The 20,531-nt window shown below is 49.3% G+C and overlaps 1 protein-coding gene across 7 annotated transcripts in view; it reads left to right on the forward strand.

The window, feature by feature from the left end:
- The window catches only part of BRDT (bromodomain testis associated), a 2,808,714-nt gene that overhangs the window by 873,347 nt on the left and 1,914,836 nt on the right, over positions 1–20,531 (forward strand). For all 7 annotated transcript variants that reach the window (XM_078646309.1, XM_078646320.1, XM_078646312.1 and 4 more), the window contains one exon: positions 4,021–4,208. In XM_078646309.1, coding sequence (XP_078502435.1) covers positions 4,021–4,208 — 188 coding nt within the window. The remainder of the gene's footprint in view (positions 1–4,020; positions 4,209–20,531) is intronic.

Below are 20,531 nucleotides of genomic sequence, written 5' to 3' on the forward strand. Positions count from 1 at the left end.
TGACGTGACAATCCTCACGGAAACATGGCTATCGGAATCATCATCTCTGGTTATGGATCTACTAGTGCCCCCTCAGTAAAACATTGTGAGACTGGATCGACTAAAAAAGACAGGGGGTGGCATAGCCTGAATCCAGCGTTCGGATATAGAAGTAGGCCAAATACAATCAGAACTACTCAAATCTTGCGAATACCTAGGTCTCAATATAAGATCGGCTAACAACCAAAGATGCAACCTGCATGCACTTTATCACCCACCAGGAAACAATATGTCTTTCATAGAACAACCAATGGAGATCATCACGGCTAACTCTAACACCGACGCAAATAATATATTCCTAGGGGATTTTAATCTACACTGGAACGACAGCAATGACACAGGTCAACGCTTTTAAAGACTTTTTAGCAGAGCTAAACCTCTCCCAAGCATGCACACAGCCAACTCACTCGAAAGGAGCTACATTGGACTGGATAATTTCAAAAAACGAGAACACTTCAGTCCTCTCAATAGAGCCGTGCTACTGTTCAGTTCACCATGCCCTAACTTTCCTGATTCCCAAATGGAAAAAGAACAAGAACAAAGTGGATGCGGGACACTAAAGACTCGAACATTGAACTTCTATTAGAAAGCTGTGAGAAGAACCTAAATCCACCTAACAACTTGCAGAACGTGAATGATCTAATGGACCTCTACACTACATCAATAACTGATATAGTTAACACCACAATGCCACTAAAACTGAAAAGAGTTACAGAAAAGGTTAAATATTCATGGTTTAATGGGACACTGAATGAGGAAAGACGGAAATCGAGACTGGCGGAAAGAAAATGGAGACAACACCCTTCATCCCCCGAACTGAAATCCCTCAGAAAAACCAGAAAAGAATACAACAAAAAGATCCTCAATTCCAAAAAGGAATTTATTAGATCAGAACTGGATTTCGCCAAAAACAGACCACGGAAACTATTCGAGATATTAAAACAACAATCCAACAAGTTGGCCAAATCGGCCCAAGAAATCACAAAAACACAACTAAGTTGTGAAGAATTCTCAACTTTCTTCACCGACAAAGCCAACACGTTGGAAAGTCAGTTCAGGAGTGCATCGGATAACCTAGACAACCAAAAACCCTCAACGAGCAATACCAACTCTAAAATTAAGGATGATAGGGCAAAAAACAAGGCACATTGGGATACATTCAAGTTATTGGACCAGAATAACATCGCCAAAACGCTATTAGATATCAAACCTAATAACCACTATAATGACCCTCTCCCATCAAAATGCCTGAAAGAAATCGGCCATATCGTGATTTCTATATGGACGAAAATTATTAACGCCTCTCTATCACAAGGGATACTTCCAGAATGCCTAAAAACAGGTCAAGCCGTCCCCATTATCAAAAAACCTACAGCGGACCCGGCAGATCCGAATAACTTTTGCCCGGTAACCAACATTCTTGTACTTGCGAAACTAATAGAGAAATGTGCACAAAAACAACTTAGCCACCACATAGACAATTTCTCGCTACTGGATGACTGCCAGTCAGGTCTCAGAACATGAAACAGCACGGAAACAGTGATTCTACTTATTGTCGATGACGCTCCGCAGGCCCTAGACCAGAATAAACATGTCTACTCATCCTCCTAGACCTGTCATCTGCATTTGACACGGTAAATCATGTAAAATTACTGAACAGGCTTCATGACAGGATGGGAATATCGGGTAATGTGCTAAAATGGTTTGAATCCTTCCTCCAGAACACATCGCAAAGATTCTTGGTCAACCAATCACTTTCACCTTCATGCCCTATCACGATTGGAGTCCCTCAAGGATCTACACTATCTCCATCACTGTTTAACCTGTATGTCGAACCACTTACAGAAATTCTCCGAAACTCCAAAATTTCCTTTCACATGTACGCGGATAACACGCAGATATACATCAAGATCGCGTCTCTGGTAGACATCAGGTTAATGAATGAGGCCTAAAAAATGTCATTACAATGGTTAACTAACAATCATTTGAAGCTAAACGCTCAAAAAACATAATTCCTACTAATCTCACCACCAAAGAACCACACAGAGGTGAAGGAATGGTCCAAAATGATCACAGCGCTTAACTGCACCCCTACCCTAGTTGACTCGGCAAAATCACTAGGAATCACACTCGACGAGAACCTTGACATGAAAGCCCACATCAAATCAGTGGCAAAAAGTGCACGTTTTAATTTGAACTACATTAGAAAAGTGAAACCTTTCATTTCTAAGTCGGATCTCAAACTAGCAGTCCAATCATTGGTTATCTCGAGGATCGAATATGGTTGCACTACTTTAGCAGGTCTACCAAAAATTTCCACAGCACCACTAAAAGCATGCCTTAATGCAACTGCAAGAATTATCACAGGTTCGAGGAAGTTCGACCATATCTCTCCACACCTGAAAGCATTGAACTGGCTACCGTATGAAGCCAGAATTCACCTAAAAATGGCATGCATCACCCACAAAGTGCTTCACTACAATACACCAAGATACCTTGCCCAGAAAATTGAAGTATCTGGAGGAAATAGACCAGCTAGGACTGCCAAGGAGCTGGTACCATTTTCCGGAAGAAGAGAACTCATGATAGAGCTTTCTCAGGAGCACCCCCCAGAATCTGGAACTCTCTTCCGCCATACATTAGAAAAATAACAAACACAGCAACCTTTAAGAGGGAAACGAAAATATTTCTAATGAGCAAGTTCCTCCCATAGACAAGACTGATCATCTTTAGCACCATGACATAGTTCTGACCAAGACATATACACAAGGGAAGTGAAAATAAATTCACCAGCTGTGTTGGGGATACTCGAGGACGGTACTGCACGAATCCTGACCCAGGATTGGAGTAGATGGAATATACAGGATAAGTCAACTAAAATCTGTTTGCACTGAGGTGTATCCTAAATCTACCTCATATCACCGTACATACTGTGTTAACCTGTTTCTTATAGTCCTACAGCTATTTGGGGGATAGCCTCGATCGGCACTATACTAATCCTGGAACCAGAATGGTAGAATATAGAATGCACAGGAAAAGACACTTAAAAACTTTCAATCAGGAAGTCCCAATTTTCACCATATAGATAGTTATATCCCAAATCTACCTCATGTCACTGTATATACTGTGTTAACTGTGTATTTTGATTTTACCTTTATGGATGTATACTTAACTACGTCATATCACTGTGTACATGTATACTATACAAGACTTGTCTCTAATCTACCTCATGTAATGTAAAGCGCTCTGATACCCAATGGTCTTGTTCGCGCTATACAAAACTCTTTAAATAAATAAAAATAAAAATACCTAACCAATTAGTTTTTCAAAGCTGTGACCCATTCCACACTGCAGTTATGTTACATAGGGCTTCCTACATTTCCTGGCATGTTCATTGAATTTGTTGGTATAGCCAAACGCTCACGATCATTAAAGGTAGCCCTGCTCATTTCCTTCATAGAACAAGGTGGACAGTGTATCAACACAGGTCCTTTTTTCAGCCAGCCTCTAGATTGAAACTGTTTCACTTCCTATGTTTACTATGACTCATATCCTCATATTTTCACATACCTCGGGCAACGTAACTAAAGCTATGTCTGCAGTAGAATTTGAGAACCCATTGGGACCAGATTTCTGGCAGTCTATTGGTTCTTCTGTTTGTCACAGAAATTGAACATTGATCTAAAATGGTGATCCAAAACACAAAACATTCTGGTGAGAGAACAGATTCAATGCCACCCCTTTAAGTAATGGGTGATCTATGGAAAGATCGACTACCCATTGGAATAAGCATTGCCAAATGTAAGAAACATTCTTTACGTTGTAGAGCTCTTTTCATATTGGTAACCAAAATTAATTATTACAATCCATTATACAAATAAGTACTTTTTGAAAAGAGAAAAAAGCTACTTTAGATTTAAGAAATCAAAAATATTGTTAGTTTGTTTCATCAGGATTCATATATTGTTCTTTGTTATTTAGTGATTCAAAGAGATGCTGTTGGAAGAAGTTCCATTTCGAAGGATGCACATTTATTAAAGAAGTTGCCTGATAGAGTGCTCCAGCATCCAGTACTTTCATCTAGTGCATCTACTCAACGAACAACTCTTGTCCCTTTATCTATTTCACCTTCAGCTAATTTAATACCGATTATGATGGCAGTGACAAAGGTAAGACTTGCTCAGTTCTAACAAACCTAATAACTGAATTCTAAGTTGTGTAATGTGGGGGCTTGGAAAGTAATTCAACGCCTTATAATGTTTTTCTCACTATTTTAGTCTGTTTTAACGTCTTGTACTTTTCTGCTACATTCTCGAAGGTGGTGTGCTTTCAGGTGCTCAATCTAATCGTGTGTTCATTCCCTCGCCTTACCTTCTCTCATTTTTTAACTGGGGTGAACCATACCTCATGTTATATCTGATGAAACCACTGTTTAATATGATATGTCAAGGATATACAAACCTCCCAATTGGGGTTACACCAGAATGTATACACTCCCTGAAGTTGTAGCAGCCCACACATCTCCTACCCATTTTTAGGTCAAAGCCTATTAGAAAGCGTAGCGGTCTGGTTTACTAACGACAGCTTGGGGACATTTTGAAAGGTTCCTCGGAATGTATTCCGCTCATTGCTTATCATTTGGCTTTGTGGTTTGTAACTCACATTTGAATTGTTTTCTGTTGGCTGGCTACATTTATTTTAGACTGTCCAGCTTGACATTGTCTCTTTCCTTGCCCAAACCCTATTTACTATATTCTTCTACCAGTACTGCATTTCTGTTAACAGTCCTTTAAATCATGTTCTTATCTTGTCACATTTGCTGGGCATTTAAAGACAGAGGTCAGATGTCAGGCTCTGTCTTCTAGGGAGACTCGGTGTTTCTTTTTCTAACTTCCAAGTGAAAGGATTTAAGTGACAATCGTGCTGACTACCGTGGAAGTGCTTGAGGAAGGCTTTGCAATGTTGTTTTTTTTCTAGCACACAACAAAATGTAAATGTCTGTAAATGAACTCTGCAGACATTTTGGTATATATCACAATTATAAAAGCACAAATGAAGCCCATTTTTTGATAATTCTTAAGTGTGGTAGAACAAATATAGGGGGGCGCGTATCCAAGTGCCGAAGATGGCGGAGCGTCTTGCTAACGCTCTGTAGTGAATCCCCTGTTTATCCTGTGCATCCTCTGGAATTGGCGGTTTTCACTGCCTTAGCCCACATCTGCAGTGCCTGCGATATTCGGCGGCATCTGATGAGGACCTCCCGAGCCCCGATGGCCATTTGTGACAGCCCCAGGCACTGCTGCCTGTAACTCTGCGGGAGCCGGGTTCCAGCAGTCCCTGGCTACATTCAAACCTCACAATGGCCCCTGCGGAGAACTTGAGACTGCCATGCTCTGCTGCCCCCTGAGTCGGCGGCTCCCTGGAGAAGTCAAGGCTTGACACCGGCGGCGTTCTACAGGGACGTGGACAGCGCGTTTGAGCCTACTCTGGCCAGCACCTGCCATGCAGGCCTGAGCTGCGGTGAAGGGTGCTGTTCCCGCCGACGGCCTGGTGACGGTTGGCGGGGCCTTTGCAGAGCAGGTACGCCTAAAACCTGCAATTGTGGCACCTGCTCGGCGTCGGGGGGCCACGGGTTCGATCGGGCCTAGGGCCCCCCGTCTAGACACGGAGCGGGGTTTGCCGTGTGGCTGCTGGGGCGAGCTCCGGGGCTGGTGCTTTGGCGTGTAATGGCGGGAGGCCACGAGGGTCGGCCGGGCCTAGGGCCCCCACCAGGGTGCTGCGCTGCGGTGATTGTGGAGGCGGGCTGCCGATTGCGGCTGTTGTTACTGCCCTGTGGTGGGGAGCCACGGGGGTCTTTGGACCTAGGGCCCCCACCTGGACTCTGCACACACTCTGTGACATGCTTGCTGTGCTGGGCCTATGGGCGGAGCCTGCGGCATCTGGGCTGGTGTGGGGGGCCATGGGGGTTGGTCGGGCCTAGGGCCGCTCACCTGAAACCGTTGTGGGATCGGGAGTTGCCTTGAACCTGCGCTGCTCTGTTCTTTGAAACCCCCGGCTCGTCTGCTGCGGCCTCCCTTTGGGGCCTAGATCTGTGGAGAAGTATTGCGTGCTGGATGTTGAACTGGCCTGTGAGACGGCTCCGGATCCACGCGGGGGGATTCCTCCCCATCCTCCCTTTCTTGACAAAAGGGCTGGAGCTCCTCTTGGTCCAATATAGCGGGGCCCTACCTGTTGTAGTCTTTGCCTGCCCGCTCTTGTGGAGGGGTCCGCCGCTGCAGAGGGCCCGTACAGTGTTGCTGCAGCTGATCAGGCGGTGGGGCCACGTGGGTCGGTTGGGCCCAGGGCCCTCACTTGTCCGTGGAGGTGTTGTGTAGGCGCGGCTTGGTGTGGTTCGGGTCCACCGTCATTGTGAAGGTCCTACGTCAGCAAGGAGCCCGCCTCAAAGCCTGTGCGGGAAAAGGGGGTTCCCCCTCCTTCCAGCCCATTGATAGGGGTAACGCCTGTAGACGAGGGCGCAAGTGGGGCTCTACCTGTGTGGTTCCTGGAGGCAGCCAGCCCTGACGGCTCCGGTGATACCATCTGACCCCAGAGCCCACACATCTTCACTACATGCCTATGAAGACAGGCAGTCTACCCCTCTTTGCCTCTACTGCTGCAGCTTATCTGGAGAGGTGAGCCGCGGTTCCCAAAGAAGTAGTGTGACGTCTAGAGGGGCCTTGTGGTGGCTGGCGACACTGTGAGCTATCTAGCGGACTGGAATAATATTACCCTGCAGACGACATACCACTGTACTACAGTGCGGCCATTGACTCAATAGAAGTGCTGCTGGGGGGAAATACAGAGGCCGCTGGGGCTTGACGTCATTACCTCACTCCCTATGCGGAGTGCCCAGTAGATTGTTATGGGCCGCCTACGTAATAATACCAACCGGGATGCTGACCCCGGGGGCCAGACTGGGAGCCGCCTCCAACTCATGGATTCACGATGGAAATGAACCAGCCTGACGTTGCCTCCAAACTCAACACAGTCCTAGCGGCGGTGGAGCGGATTGGCGACTCGCCGGGCTTGACCTGCACTCGAACGGACACCATCACTTCTGACTTTACGCTCCTCCGTGCTGACCAGCGCAAACTGTCTGAGAGGGTCCGCGAAACAGAGACCCTTCTGGCGGACCTCCATCTCTGCTCTCGAAGCTGCCAATCTGCGCGACGGTATGTGCAGCCTGGAGGAGAAGGTGGATGACGCTGAAGGACGATTGTGCCGTAATAATGTTCGCGTGGATGGTCTGCTGGAGGGGGCGGAGGGTCGAGAGCCAGAGGCCTTCATGGAGGCCTGGATAAGAAGCCTGATGCCCCCGGGTCGCTCTCCATGCAATTCGTAGTGGAGCGGGCTCACAGGGTACCTGCCCGCAGGCCCGCCCTCACCCTTCCTGTTCCGCGTAATGAACTTCAGGGACAGGGATGTTATCCTTCGGGAGCTTGGCAAGCACCCCAGCCCTAAGATACAGAATGTTGCAGTTTCCCTCTTCCCGGATTGCAAGGCCCTTGTTCAGCGGAGACGGGCCACCTTCAGTGCAGTGAAGAAGCAGCTGCGGGACCTAGACCTCCGCTACTCTCTACTCTAATATGGATTAAAGCAGGGGTTCCATGGAAGGAGATGGAAGTCCTGGCAGACCCAATGGGGCGCTACGTCCTGGTGAGTGGAAGACTGAACGGCCAACCAATTTTACTAGGCTCCTTATATGCCCCCAATGTTGCGCAGGGTACTTTTCTGAGTGATCTCTCAGCGATACTACTCTGGTGGAAGGATGTCCCATGGCTCCTGGGAGGTGATTTTAACACAGGGCTCGACGTCTCCCTTGACCGCTCCTTTCCCCCTCTCACTAGTACTGCAGCTTCCTCTAATGCTCACCTTTTAAAAACCTGGTTGGGTAACTGGGCTCTTTCGGACATCTGGTGGGAACTTCATCCTCACTCCAGTGTATACTCATTTTATTCCCCGGTCCATAAGTTACATGTGCGCCTCAACCATATACTTACATCTGCTGCCCTCCTACCCTTGATACAGACAACTGATTACCCTGGTTGGACACACTACGATCATAATCCCTTGATGATGTGCATGTCCCCGCCCCCCTCCCCCGGCCCCCCCACCCCCCTCCTCCCCACCCCCGATTCTGGTCCGGCGCCTGCAGAACGCGGCTTCCGAAGCTTGCTGGAATATGCGATAGCTAGTTATTTCGCACTTAAAATCGGATCCACAGACTCTGTTCTCACTGAATGGGAGGTCTTTAAGGTGGTAGTAAGGGGTCATTGTCTAGGACAACCAGACACCTCACTGGCCCACATTGAGGGATGGCTGCTCTTACTCGAGACGCAGGTTGTCTCCAACCCGGCTCGACAACAGCGCCTGGATGCTGCCAATACCGAGCGGGAGGCTCTTCTGGACCGCCTAAGGTGTGGCGCATTCGATTCGTTCTCACTCTGCCGTGGACTAAGCTAGGAGGCTGCTGGCTTATTTGATTAGACAAGAGCTTCCCCAGGGCCTCATACAGTTCTTACTCTATGACCTTAGCCGAGAGTGAAGCACCCAAAGAGACATTCACGCACTGATGACTGAACACTACACTAGCCTATATGAGACCCTCCTGACGGGCAACGCCCAAGATGTGGGGTCCTTCCTGGACATGGTGGAGTTGCCCACCCTTACGATAAGACCAATCCCTGGAGCTGGACTTCCCTCTAGTTGAAGACGAAATACGAGACGCATTGCGTTCCTTGTCCTTTGGCAAAACTTCGGGGCCAGACGGCCTCCCAACTGAGTTTTTCGAAACCTACGCGGAATATTTGGTGCCGCTCCTCCACTCGATGTACATAGAGGCAATCTTGGAACCAACCATGCCTACCACTAATGTGGTGTCTTTGTTGAAACCTGGTAAGGACCCCGCGTCGCCCTGCTCCTATCGACCGATTGCAGTATTGAACACAGATTATAAGTTCCTGGCAAAAGTCTTGGCCAACCGGCTGGCTGCGCTAGTCCCTGATCTAGTACATTCTGACCAGAATGGCTTTGTTCCGCAGCGTAATAAGGCCCTGAACATACAGTGCTTTTTTCGGGTGGCGAAATATGCCCCAATTGACTGGCCAAGCTCAGGTTGCATGGTGCTTGCCTGGAACTTCCTTTTTGCTGTTCTGGCTCGTTTTGTGGTTTGTCTCTACTTTCTTGGTTTGGTGCAACCACTATATAATAATCCATCGGTTTGGGTTTTGACAGGCCCATATGTCTCGGATCCGATTTGGGTGTGACGTGGAACCCGACAGGGATGCCTGTTGTCCCCGCTTCTGTTCGCGTTGGCGGTGGAGCCGCTGGAGGCCCATATCCGCGCACATGTCGATATGGGGATTGAGCTAGGCAATGGCATTCACACCATTTCGCTCTACGCAGTTGATCTGCTGCTATATGCTCGGGACCGTCATGACATCCCCCCTCCCTTGATCAAGCCCTTAGCCATTTTGCGTGTGCCACAGGACTGCGAGTTAACCCGGCAAAATACATACTTTCTCCGTTCTTGGAGGATATTCCTTATCCGGCTACACACTAAGGGGGGGACGCCTGTGACCTGGTGCATTGACCTTTTCGCTATTTGGGGGTTCAAGTTCATCCCACAAAAGCCGACCTCTTCGACAGGAACGTGCTCCAGGCTACCACGGCAATTCGGTCTCAGATGGGTTTCAGGAAGACTATCCCATTGGCGATCTCTGGTAGAATCGCCTTGGTCAAATTGGTGGTTCTTCCCCGCCTTCTCCATTACTTTGCCAATTTACCCCTTATCATCTCTCCCCCCTTCTTCAAACAATCGGAAAAGGTGGTGCAAGGCTTCATATGGGGACATCACGCCATAGAGTGTCCATGGGAAAGCTTTATCTGCCTACCAAGCTGGGTGGCCTAGCGGTACCCAACTTCAAGCATTACTACCTGGCCTCCCAGCTGCAGTGGATCGGCAGGTGGATGTTCTCCCGTTACATTTTTAAATTTTTTTTTATTTATGAAATTTTGAGCATATCAGAATCGTACAACATATGCCTGTCCAGGCGAAGATTATCAGCATTGTATACTCATTGAACTTCAACATAACAAAGCCAAAGGTTACATTAGACAGTATGTAAGAACGAGCACTATACATCCAGCAGAGGTAAATTGTCAGTTTCAAGGTATAAAAGCATTTCCCATGGCCAGTACCCCACATTTTAAAACTCATCTATCTGGGCATCGCAAAAAATATTAAACTTGTAGTCCACAGTGGTCACGTTCAGATCAGCACAGGTCAATAAATACTCCCGCAATGGGGCCCACATATCTCTGGGCCGTGAAGAGAGTGGGAGCTCTTCGGCATATGTCTCCAGCTGGTCTCTTCAGTACACCATATCCTTTCGCTGTCCGCTTTAGGATGCAATCTACTATCCCATGTAAACAGGATGCGTCTTTTCGCCAATAGCAGGGCCAGGAGTACGAATCTACCCATCATACCCTGCAATTGGGGATCATGACCCAACAAACACAGCGATGGAATGTTATGCAGAGTTAGACCTGTCATTACAGTAATAAGTGCTAAAACCTTTTCCCAGTAAAGAAAAACTGGCTTACACTGCCATGCTAAATGTATGAAACCGGCCTCCCCTAGCCCACATCGCTTACATTCAGCTGATTCCCTGAGACCAATCTTCCACAGTTTGTGAGGAGTGTAGTATGTTTGATGGATGAATTTGAGGTGAATAATGCGGAGGTTACTGTTTGATGTCAATCTCCCCGTAATTGAGCATACCTTCATCCATTCCTCCTCTGTGATGGGGGGATCTATTTCAGCATTCCAGCGGATGAGGCTAGCCCCAGAGTGCAATGGTGTATCCTGTTGTGTTGCTTTGTATAATTTAGTGATCAGTTTCTTTCTTGTTGGGGACGTGAGTATGAGCTGCAGAGCCGACAGTGTCTCTGGTTCGGCCGGGAAGCAAGTGTAATGATCTTTAATTGCTCGTCTCAAACGATAGCAAGTGAACTGAAATAGCAGTGTGGGATTGTGGATATATGACAAATCATCCCTTGTGATGTATGTACCTTCCGGGAATAGGTCACTCATACATGTTATGCCTGCCTCATGAAGTGCTTGTGTTGATCCCCTATCTTGGGCCACCGACAACGCTGCGTGTCCCTCTATAGGCATTGCAGGGGCATACAATGGGAGCTTCTGTGTTCGCCGTCCAATCGCTTGCCAAGCCGCTATCGTGGCATTCAAAGTGTTGATTTCTGCCCTGGGAATGTGCCTATGGGTGAGCGTTATGATGCCCCTCAGTGATATTGGATGCGCATCCCCCTCTTCCACCGCTACGTGTGGTGTGAAGTCATGAGGACGATACCAGTAGTAGGCGTATTGTGCCTGACAGCACAGATAATATACATAAAAACCCGGTGCATTAAACCCACCCCTTTCATACGTCAATGAGAGTGTACTCAGTATCAGTTTTGTTGCTCATGTATACTGTTGCTTTATTTTTCATGATTATTTGAACCTGATCGAATAAGCAATGGGCCATAACTTTCCCTATTAATCAATGTATGTTATTAATTTACTGTACAAATTTAAAAACTGCTTCTAAATGAATTTTAAAGTATGTTCTGAAATGTATTAATTGACTTTTATGATTCTTATGTGAATCGAATAAAGTTTATGAATTGGAGAGTGTACTCCAACTGATTCTCTGTGCTTTACCTCCCCAGACAAGTCGCAGTACCTGTGTTTGAACAGTCCGGAAAAAATGTTTGGTCAACGGAATCGGTATATTGCAGAACAGGTATAAGAATTTAGGGAGTATCACCATCTTTATGACTGATATCCTGTCCGCTAATGACAGCGGAAGACTTAGCCATCTGTCGACTTGCGCGACTAGGGCCGTGTACGCCGCGCCTTAGTTGGCTGTGACAACTGTCTCGGGGTCTCTATGAATCCATATTCCCAGATACTTAACAGGATCAGCAGACCAGACCAGTGGGTATTCAACCGTAGATGGGGTGGTAGCAGCAGTCAGGGGAATAATGACGGATTTACCCCAATTGATATGAAGACCAGAGAATAAGCTAAACTTCACATATTTTCGGAGGACAGACGATAAGTGCGTTTGCGGTTCGCGAACGTAGAGGACCATGTCGTCCGCATACATTGAGATCCCTACCGGCCGGTTGTGGAAGTTCAGAGCTGCCTCTCTGTGGGTCTGCCGAATTTTGCATGCCAGTGGCTCCAGCACGATAGCAAAAAGTAGTGGGAACAGTGGGCACCCCTGGCGTGTACCGCGACTAATATCAAACGGTTCAGACGTGTCCCCGCCCACCCTCACCCTTGCAGTGGGTTCGGTGTACAGTATCTGGATCCAGCGTGTAAAAATGGGGGGGAATCCCATTCTCCGTAAAATATATATCATGTATCTCCACTCTATGGAGTCAAACGCCTTGGCGGCGTCTAGTAGTACTGCTACAGCTGGGAGGTCTGGCTTCAGTACGTGTTGCATGGCAAAGATGGTGCGCAGATTAAGGGAAGTGGAACGATCGGGAATGAACCCAGCCTGGTCTGGGAGCACCAGCAGTGACATTAATGGTTGCAGTTTTGAGGCGAGGATTTTTGCCAGAATTTTGGCGTCTAGGTTTATAAGAGATAATGGACGGTATGATTCGCAATATTCGGGGGGTTTATCTTTTTTCAGAAGGGTAATGATCATGGCCTGGCGTAGTGAGGGAGGGAGGCGGCCCGAGTCGAACGCCTCTGCGTACATACGTAGCAGATGAGGCGCCAAGAATCAGCATGTCCTTTTAGAATTCAGCAGTGAGCCCGTCCGGCCCAGGAGTTTTACCATTCGGGAGCGAGCTGACGGCGTCAGTCACATCCTCTTCCGTCAGCGGAAGGTCAAGGTATTTCCGGTGTTCGTCCGACAACCAAGCGCATGCTATGTCATCAAGATAGTCATTCATAGCCTGCTCATCCATTCCGCCCTTCGAGTATAGCGAGGAATAGAATTGCCGAAACTGTTCTACTATGGCGTCTGAAGAGAAGTGGGCCTGTCCAGCGTCATCCACCACACACTCAACTGGGAGATGGCATGATCTACTTTGTAGTCTGCCAGCGAGGGATCTACTAGGGCGTCCACCCTCGACGTACCGTCTGGCAACGTATCGCTTCGATAGGTACTTTATCTGCGTATCAGCAAGGGTGTTGTACTCCGTGATATGTTCATGTATGCTAGTAAGTGTGGCCGTCGAAGGTGTGTGATCATATTGAACTTCTAGCTCACTTAGTTGCCGCTCTAATGTGGTCAGTCTGCCTCATATGTCCTTTAGTATCCCCGCTGAAGTACTAATACATGCCCCCCTAACCTCCTGCCTGACCTTGAAGGACTCCCACAGTGTCTCTTGACTTTCTACCGACCCCATGTTCGTCTCAAAATAATGGGTAATTTCGTGTTTGATGGTGTCAGCATATAACAGGTCAAGTAATGATTCTGCACGAAACCGCCATGTGAACGGTTCATGGGGGTTTTGAGGGATGCATAATGTAAGGAATACAGGGTTATGGTCAGATAGTGTTCTCGGGAGGGTATGGACCGCTGTTACCCAGTTATTCGCCCCGTCGCTCAGTAGCCAATAATCCAGTCTGGACCGACTATTTGTCGCAGGCGTGATGTGGGTGCCTGCTAAGACATCTGTGTGTCGCTGTCGCCAGGTGTCCACCATCCCAAACTCTAACATGCCGTCTTTAATGCATTTAGCAACTTTAACCATCCTCGCACCTTGTGGGTTAGACTTGACCACCGTGGGATTCAGATGTGTATTGAGATCACCTCCCCATATGATGTCTGTCTCGGGCCATGACCGCAATTCCCTGAACATGTTCTGGTAGGCACTAGTGTCGTCCACTACTGGCCCGTAAAAACTGATGATGGTTACTAATACATTGCCCAATTTCCCCAGTGTCATTGCCCAGCGGCCTTCTTGATCTGTGCTAGCTCTGATAGACGTGAACGGTACTCCTTTCTTAACTAGAATAAGGACCCCCCTAGCGTATGAATAAGAGGATGCTAATCTATAAGACGCCCAGCGCCTGGCTATTCTGTCCTCTGTTACTTTCGTCAGGTGGGTTTCTTGCAATAGCGCAAGTTTGACATTGTGCCTGTCTAGTTGCGCCAATACCTGCCTGATTTTTTACGTAGTATTGAGGCCCCGGACATTCCACGTAATGCAATTATATGTGTCCCCCCGTCATATGTAATGCATGAGTACAATATAACCTCCATATACCAAAGATGTATTTACGTGGTACTTACATATGTGACAATTTAATGCAATCACTTCGACTACATAAACTTTTGGCACAGAAAACAGAAAATAATCCCCTCCTCCCACTTCAGCGTCCCCAACCTGCTAAAGACATGACCCTCATAGAACTCCCCAAACAACCTCAATTTGAACAAGAGCAGGACCCATCGGGGATCACCCATCAGGGATTTTGGCAGCTGTAACCGCTCCCGGGTGATATCGGGAGAGGAGACATCATGTATTATCGCCCCCACCAACCCCGTGAATCGCGGGACCTTGCTATAGTGTAGATAATCATGGAGCAAGCAATGTCCATCCCCTTAGATAAGCCGCCCTCCGAGGATAGCCGCCCCCTCTCTCCCCCCAGCAGTCCCACCGTCCATCCCACTCGAAACTCCGCCTGCACCACCTTACTGTTCATTCATCAATGTCCGAGGTAGGGGATGCGGACTCGTCTCTGGCGTCTCAACGTACGTGCGTATTCCATAGCATGTTTGGGCTTCGTGAAGATCTTTCCCTCTTCCATTTTGCCAATTCTCAGACGCGCAGGATATAGCATTGCATATGGAATCTGTTCTTTCTGCAACAACTTTTTAACGTTTTGAAATTCCTTGCGTGCTGCTTGTACATTTGCAGTGAAATCTGGGTAAAAGGATAGTGCGTTTCCTAGATAAGTAATCGAGCCCTTTAATCTTGTTATCCGTAGAACAGTGTCACGATCTCTGAAGTTTAGCAAGCGGGCTATAATGGGCCGCGGAGGTGCCCCCGGAGGAGGCCGCGCCGCCAAAGATCTGTGTGCGCGCTCGATCGCAAAGAGAGGAGGAAGTTCATCTTTTCCGCAAATTTCCTGCAACATCGCCTCTACATAATCTTCCAGTCTCCCCACATTGGTGGACTCAGGCAGTCCTAAAACGCGGATAATTTTGCGACGTGATCGCGCTTCAATGTCCTCATTTTTGGCTTGGATGATTTCTAGCAGTTTAGTAATGTCTGAAGTCTTCTCTGCCACTGTTGGAGTCCATCTTCAGTATCAGTGATGCGTTGTTCCGCTTCTCCTATACGTACCGCGTGTTTATCCAGTTTCGTCGAGAATCGATCCATCCTACCATTCAGCGCTTCGATCTTCCCGTCGATGGCTTGAAGACTTGCCTGTATGGCCGCCAGTGATTTTTCAATAGCCGTGGGGGGTGCTGCCGACGAATCTATCTCAGAGTCCGAGTTCGCAGCTTGCCCCGGTTTGTTCCCTTTGCGCAGTTCAAAATTCAGCCGGGGCTGATTTCTGTCGGGCTTGCCCATGTCTCTGGTTTCTCGGCGCAAGGCTGTCCTGATGCGTTGCACTCCGCTCTCGATTACGCCGTTCGAAAGCGCGTGGACTCTTAGTGGAAGCGGTGATCAGTGTGGCCTCCCAGCCGCTATCTCCAAATTCAACCCCTGCCGGGTGTACAGGTGCGCCTCCGTATATTATATGCGACAGGTCTCGTGGGCTCTGTGCAGCTCGCTCACAAATGGCGCCAGTCTCCAGTCCCGGTGAAAGTGCAGTCTTGGGCCCGCGCCCGCACGTGGTGCCAATGGTGCAATGAGGCCCAGCTAGGTAGTGGGGAGTGCGTTAGCAAAGGACCGCAGGGGCAGGGTACCTGCTAAATTGTTCTTCCACAGTCCGATGAACACCAGGGTGCATGCAGCGTCAGCCCCGGCGCCCACAAATGTCTCTCTCACTGCCCCAGTGCTGAAGTCACGGTGCCCTCACTCAGTGTTTCCCCGGTGGAGGGGGGGCACCGCCGTCGCCCCTCACGAGATATTCAGTGTCCACGACTCCCACCCGGTAATGGCCGATGGCAAGGGAGGGGGGGGTAGTGTTCAGAGCCTCTGTCCTCCGCGGCTCAGCGCCTCCCAGCGGCGCGGCCCGTGACGCCCCACAGCGCCGGAGATTTGCGTAGCTGTCTCCCCCGGGCTTCAGCCGCGGCCGTCTCCCTGCCCGCCTTACCGCTTCTCGACGGCTCTTCTGGGCAGTGTCCGAGACCCCAGCCTGGGTATTCGCTGTCTGGGCAATCCTCGGGAGCCTCTCAACAGCGCTCAGACCTCGGGCCGATGCCGGTATCTTCGCTTGTCACGCCGGTCAGTGGAGTCGGTCCGCCATTATCTCGGCGTCCCCGGGCAGCCACGTGGTGTCAGAAACCCTCAATCTCAGCAAGGAGACGGCAGCAAAAGGTGTCGCTAGAACGCTCTCATCTAGGACAGCTCAGTTCCGGGGTTATCGGTCCCAACCACAGGGCCGGGGCAGGATTTTGAAAGGATGTCCGATGATGGCTGGCAGAGCTGCACTACAGTGCGGCCATCTTGCCGAGCTCCAAGCCACGCCCCCCATGTTCTCCCGCTACTTACCGGACTCCCGCTGCTGCTGAGAAGCCTTTTACAAATTTTCCATCCTTGCTCCAAACTCGGACCCCAATACTCTTCTCACTGTAGCATACAAATGCTTCTGTAGGTGTCTTTTCCTCACTAGAACCACCGTCCCATACGGGCCCACTATCCCGCTGCTTGGAACTCCACACGGGGACACCTAAACGTCAGTGGCTGAGTTGCATCACTGGGCCTCGGAAGGGATACAGGATGTGGGGGTCCTTTTTCAGGAGGGCACTCTCATCCCATTCCAAGAACTCCTAGCAGAGGAAAACCTATGCCCTGGGCAGTTTCTATTATATAGAACACTCCTAGCTTAATTAGCGTCCAAATAGGGTACACTCGCTCAGGAACCTCCCACACACCACACTTTGCAGTACCTTCACGTGCTGGGGAAAGGAAGACACCTCACGCACTGGTTAGCATCTTCACTTCGATAAAACACGGAGGTAGATCTCACCCGACCTCGACTTCATTAGAAGGGAGCCCTGGGGAGGGCTTTTACAGATTGGAAGTGGGCGGCTGCCCGGGGCACCCCGACCTGCATCCCCGTAACCAGCGATTTAAGCAGATATAAATTTTCATATTACATCAGGCCTACCTTACCCCAGCCCAAATTAACAAGTTCTTCCTCCGCATAGATGCGGCCTGTCCCCCTTGCCGGCAATTAGATGCCAACATGCTTTGGGGCTGCTCGGTTCTGACGGACTACTGGAACGCTGTGACGGTCACCCTCACAGCTTGCACCTCCCGCACCTTTCCCCGACTTGGGAAGCCCATGTCCTGCACTGCCCCTCTTCAGCAGAAACAAGAAATATAGAGCTGCCACACGGTTTCTAGACCTGGGTCTAATAACGGCCAAACGCTTGATCACCAAATGATGGAAATCCCCCCTGTCGCCCCACCCACTTGCTGGGCGCAGATCCCTGATTAACTGGGCGAAATCGGAGGGTGCGGCGCTACCCAGAGAGGACCTGCTTGGCATTCGTATGTTCTGCCTGGCACTTCAATGGGATGCAATGGTCCCAAACTCCTAGGACACAGGGAACCCGACTACATCACAAAGGGTTATCACTCAGGGTGTATCCCCCACTGGCGTGAATACAGACTAACGCCGACAGCCGAACTGGTTTAGCCCCTCTGTCTCAGAGTCCCACTGTCACTAGGTATTGGCTGTCTTTGGCCCCCGGCTACATTGGATGCAGCAGCAGGTCTTGAGCGACTCTCCCCTACTCTTCCTTCGCTTACGTTGTCCTCATTTTGTTGTGCCCTATGTCCCCAGTTGAGTTTAAACTGCACTGTACCTGAATTATTCACATGCTACCTGGTGCCGTGATTTGTCAGCACTGCTCTGTCCTTCTTGAGATATTGCCTCATGATTTGATGTACTTACCATACCTTAAATCTCAGTTTTCCTGTTGCTATTAGTTACTGTGCACCGTGCTACTGGCAACCACTTTTCTTTCTTTTTCCACCTGCTACTAGAGCGTTGTTCTGATTGTATGCTTTATTGATAATGTGCAAAACAAAACAAAAAGTTAATGAAAACGATTTCAACAAAAAAGTGGGGTAGAACAAATATTTTAATACTGTTATGTTATGTTATGTTAAGGGGGTGCTTGTAAAGCGCTCTGTCACCGTGGGTTTCCTGGCGCTAATCTGATACTGAGGGAGGCGGAGAAGATTTAACCGGTTTGTGGGAAGAGCCAGGTTTTTAAGGATTTACGAAATAGGGTGAGCGAGTTGGAGAGTTTGAGCGAAGGAGGGGGAGAGTTCCAGAACTTGGGGGCCAAGAGAGCAAATCTCCGGCCACCAATTCTGCAGAGTTTAAAGGAGGGAACAACCAGGAGACGGAGGTGAGAGGATCGGAGGTTGTGAGAGGGACAGTAGGGACTGATAAGGGATTTCAAAAAGGCAGGGCAGGGGCCGGTTAGAGATTTAAAAGTGAGGCAGCCAATCTTAAAGGCTACCCTCGACGTGACCGAAAGCCAGTGTAGTTTGGTGAGCAGGGGTTTGGCAGATTGCCATTTCGGGATCCCGAAGGCCAGTCTCGCCGCTTGGTTCTGGACGAGCTGTAGTCTGGAAAGAAAGACTTTAGGCAGACCGTGATAGAGTGAGTTCGAGAAGTCCAAGCGGGAGAGGACAAGGGCCATGATGACTTGAATTAGGGCCTCGGGGGTCAGAAGATAAGCCACCTTTCTGATCCTGCGCAGCTGATACATGCAGGAAGAGACCACCGTCCCTATTTGGGGTTTGAGGGATAGCTCGGAGTCAATGATGACCCCGAGACTCTTCACCGAGGCCACAGGGGTGGGAGAGGGGCCAAGCTCTGCCGGCCAGAAGTGCGTACCCCAGTGGGTGGAGCTCTTACCAGGGAGAAGGAGCTCCGTCTTCCCGGGATTCAATTTGAGCTGGTTCTGGCTCATCCACTGAAGAATGTGGACCATAACCGCCTGGAAGTTAGAAATAGCAGAAGGAGAGTCAAGAGGAAAGATGAGTTGCAGGTCGTCAGCGTAATTCAAGACGGTGACGTCCCACTGCCTCAGAGAGAATAGAAGAGGTTGGAGATACAAGTTGAAGAGGAGAGGAGACAAGGAGGAGCCCTGGGGAACCCCGCAGAGTGAACGCTCCCTGGGTGCCCTGTAATTACCCAGGCTGACTGTCTGAGACCTCCCGGTCAGGAAGGATTCAACCCATGCCAGTGCCAGGCCCTGGATGCCGGCCTGCTCGACACGGTGGAGAAGGATGTTATGGTCCACCGTGTCGAAGGCGGCTGACAGATCTAAGAGAACCAGGGCCTGGGGGGTACCCTTGTCAGCGCCGACTCTTAGAGCATCCAACACGGCCAAGATCACTACCTCAGTAGAGTGGCCAGGTCTAAAACCGGCCTGGTTGGCTTCAAGAAAGTTGGAGCTCTCGATGAACTGGGAGAGACAGGTGGTGACGTGGGCTTCCAGAATTTTAGCGAAGTAGGGCAGAAGGGAGATAGGCCGGTAGTTTGCCAAGGCTGCGGGGTCGGCTCCAGGTTTCTTCAATAGAGGCACCAGAACGGCTGCCTTGAAAGAGCTAGGCACCGAGCCAGAAGAGAGAGAAGAGTTTAGCAGAGGGAGAATACTGTCTGGGAGAGAGAGGCATATGTCCCGTAGTATGGATGGTGGGCAGCAGTCGTCCGGAGAGCCGGACTTAACCCGAGCGGCTAGTGTGGCCAAAGATTTTGAATCAAGAAGGGGGAAGTGTGTGAGAGAAAGTGCATTGGGGGGGGAGCAAACAGAGTCAGTGCCAGGAGAGGGGGCCGGGATAGTATCCTTGATTGTGACGATTTTCTCCAAGAAAAACGTGCTGAGAGCATTGCATGACTCCTGAGAAGGAGCCTGGGTCGGGAGCGTCCTAGGGTCAGAGGTAAATTCATCAAGGATTCTAAAAATCTCCTTCGATTTACAGGGGGCAGATAGGATTCTTTTAGAGGCATATGCTGTTTTGGCCGTGGTGATGGCTTTTTTGTATTTGTTACGGGCGGCCACATAGGTGATTCTGCTCGTATTGCAGTAGGCTCTTCTCCACTTACGCTCCAATTGGCGTAGTTCCAGGTGTTGGGTTTTTAGTTGGGAGTCAAACCATTTGTGGGAGTTACTATGCCGAGAGCGGGAAAACTTAGTTAGCGGAGCAAAGATATCGCTAGCTGACGTAAGCCAGTGAGAGATGTTACCGTCTAGCTCATCGATGCAGATATCGTTAGG

The sequence above is a fragment of the Lissotriton helveticus genome, chromosome 1_1, assembly GCF_964261635.1.
Source record: "Lissotriton helveticus chromosome 1_1, aLisHel1.1, whole genome shotgun sequence".
In the NCBI taxonomy this organism is placed as follows: domain Eukaryota; kingdom Metazoa; phylum Chordata; class Amphibia; order Caudata; family Salamandridae; genus Lissotriton; species Lissotriton helveticus.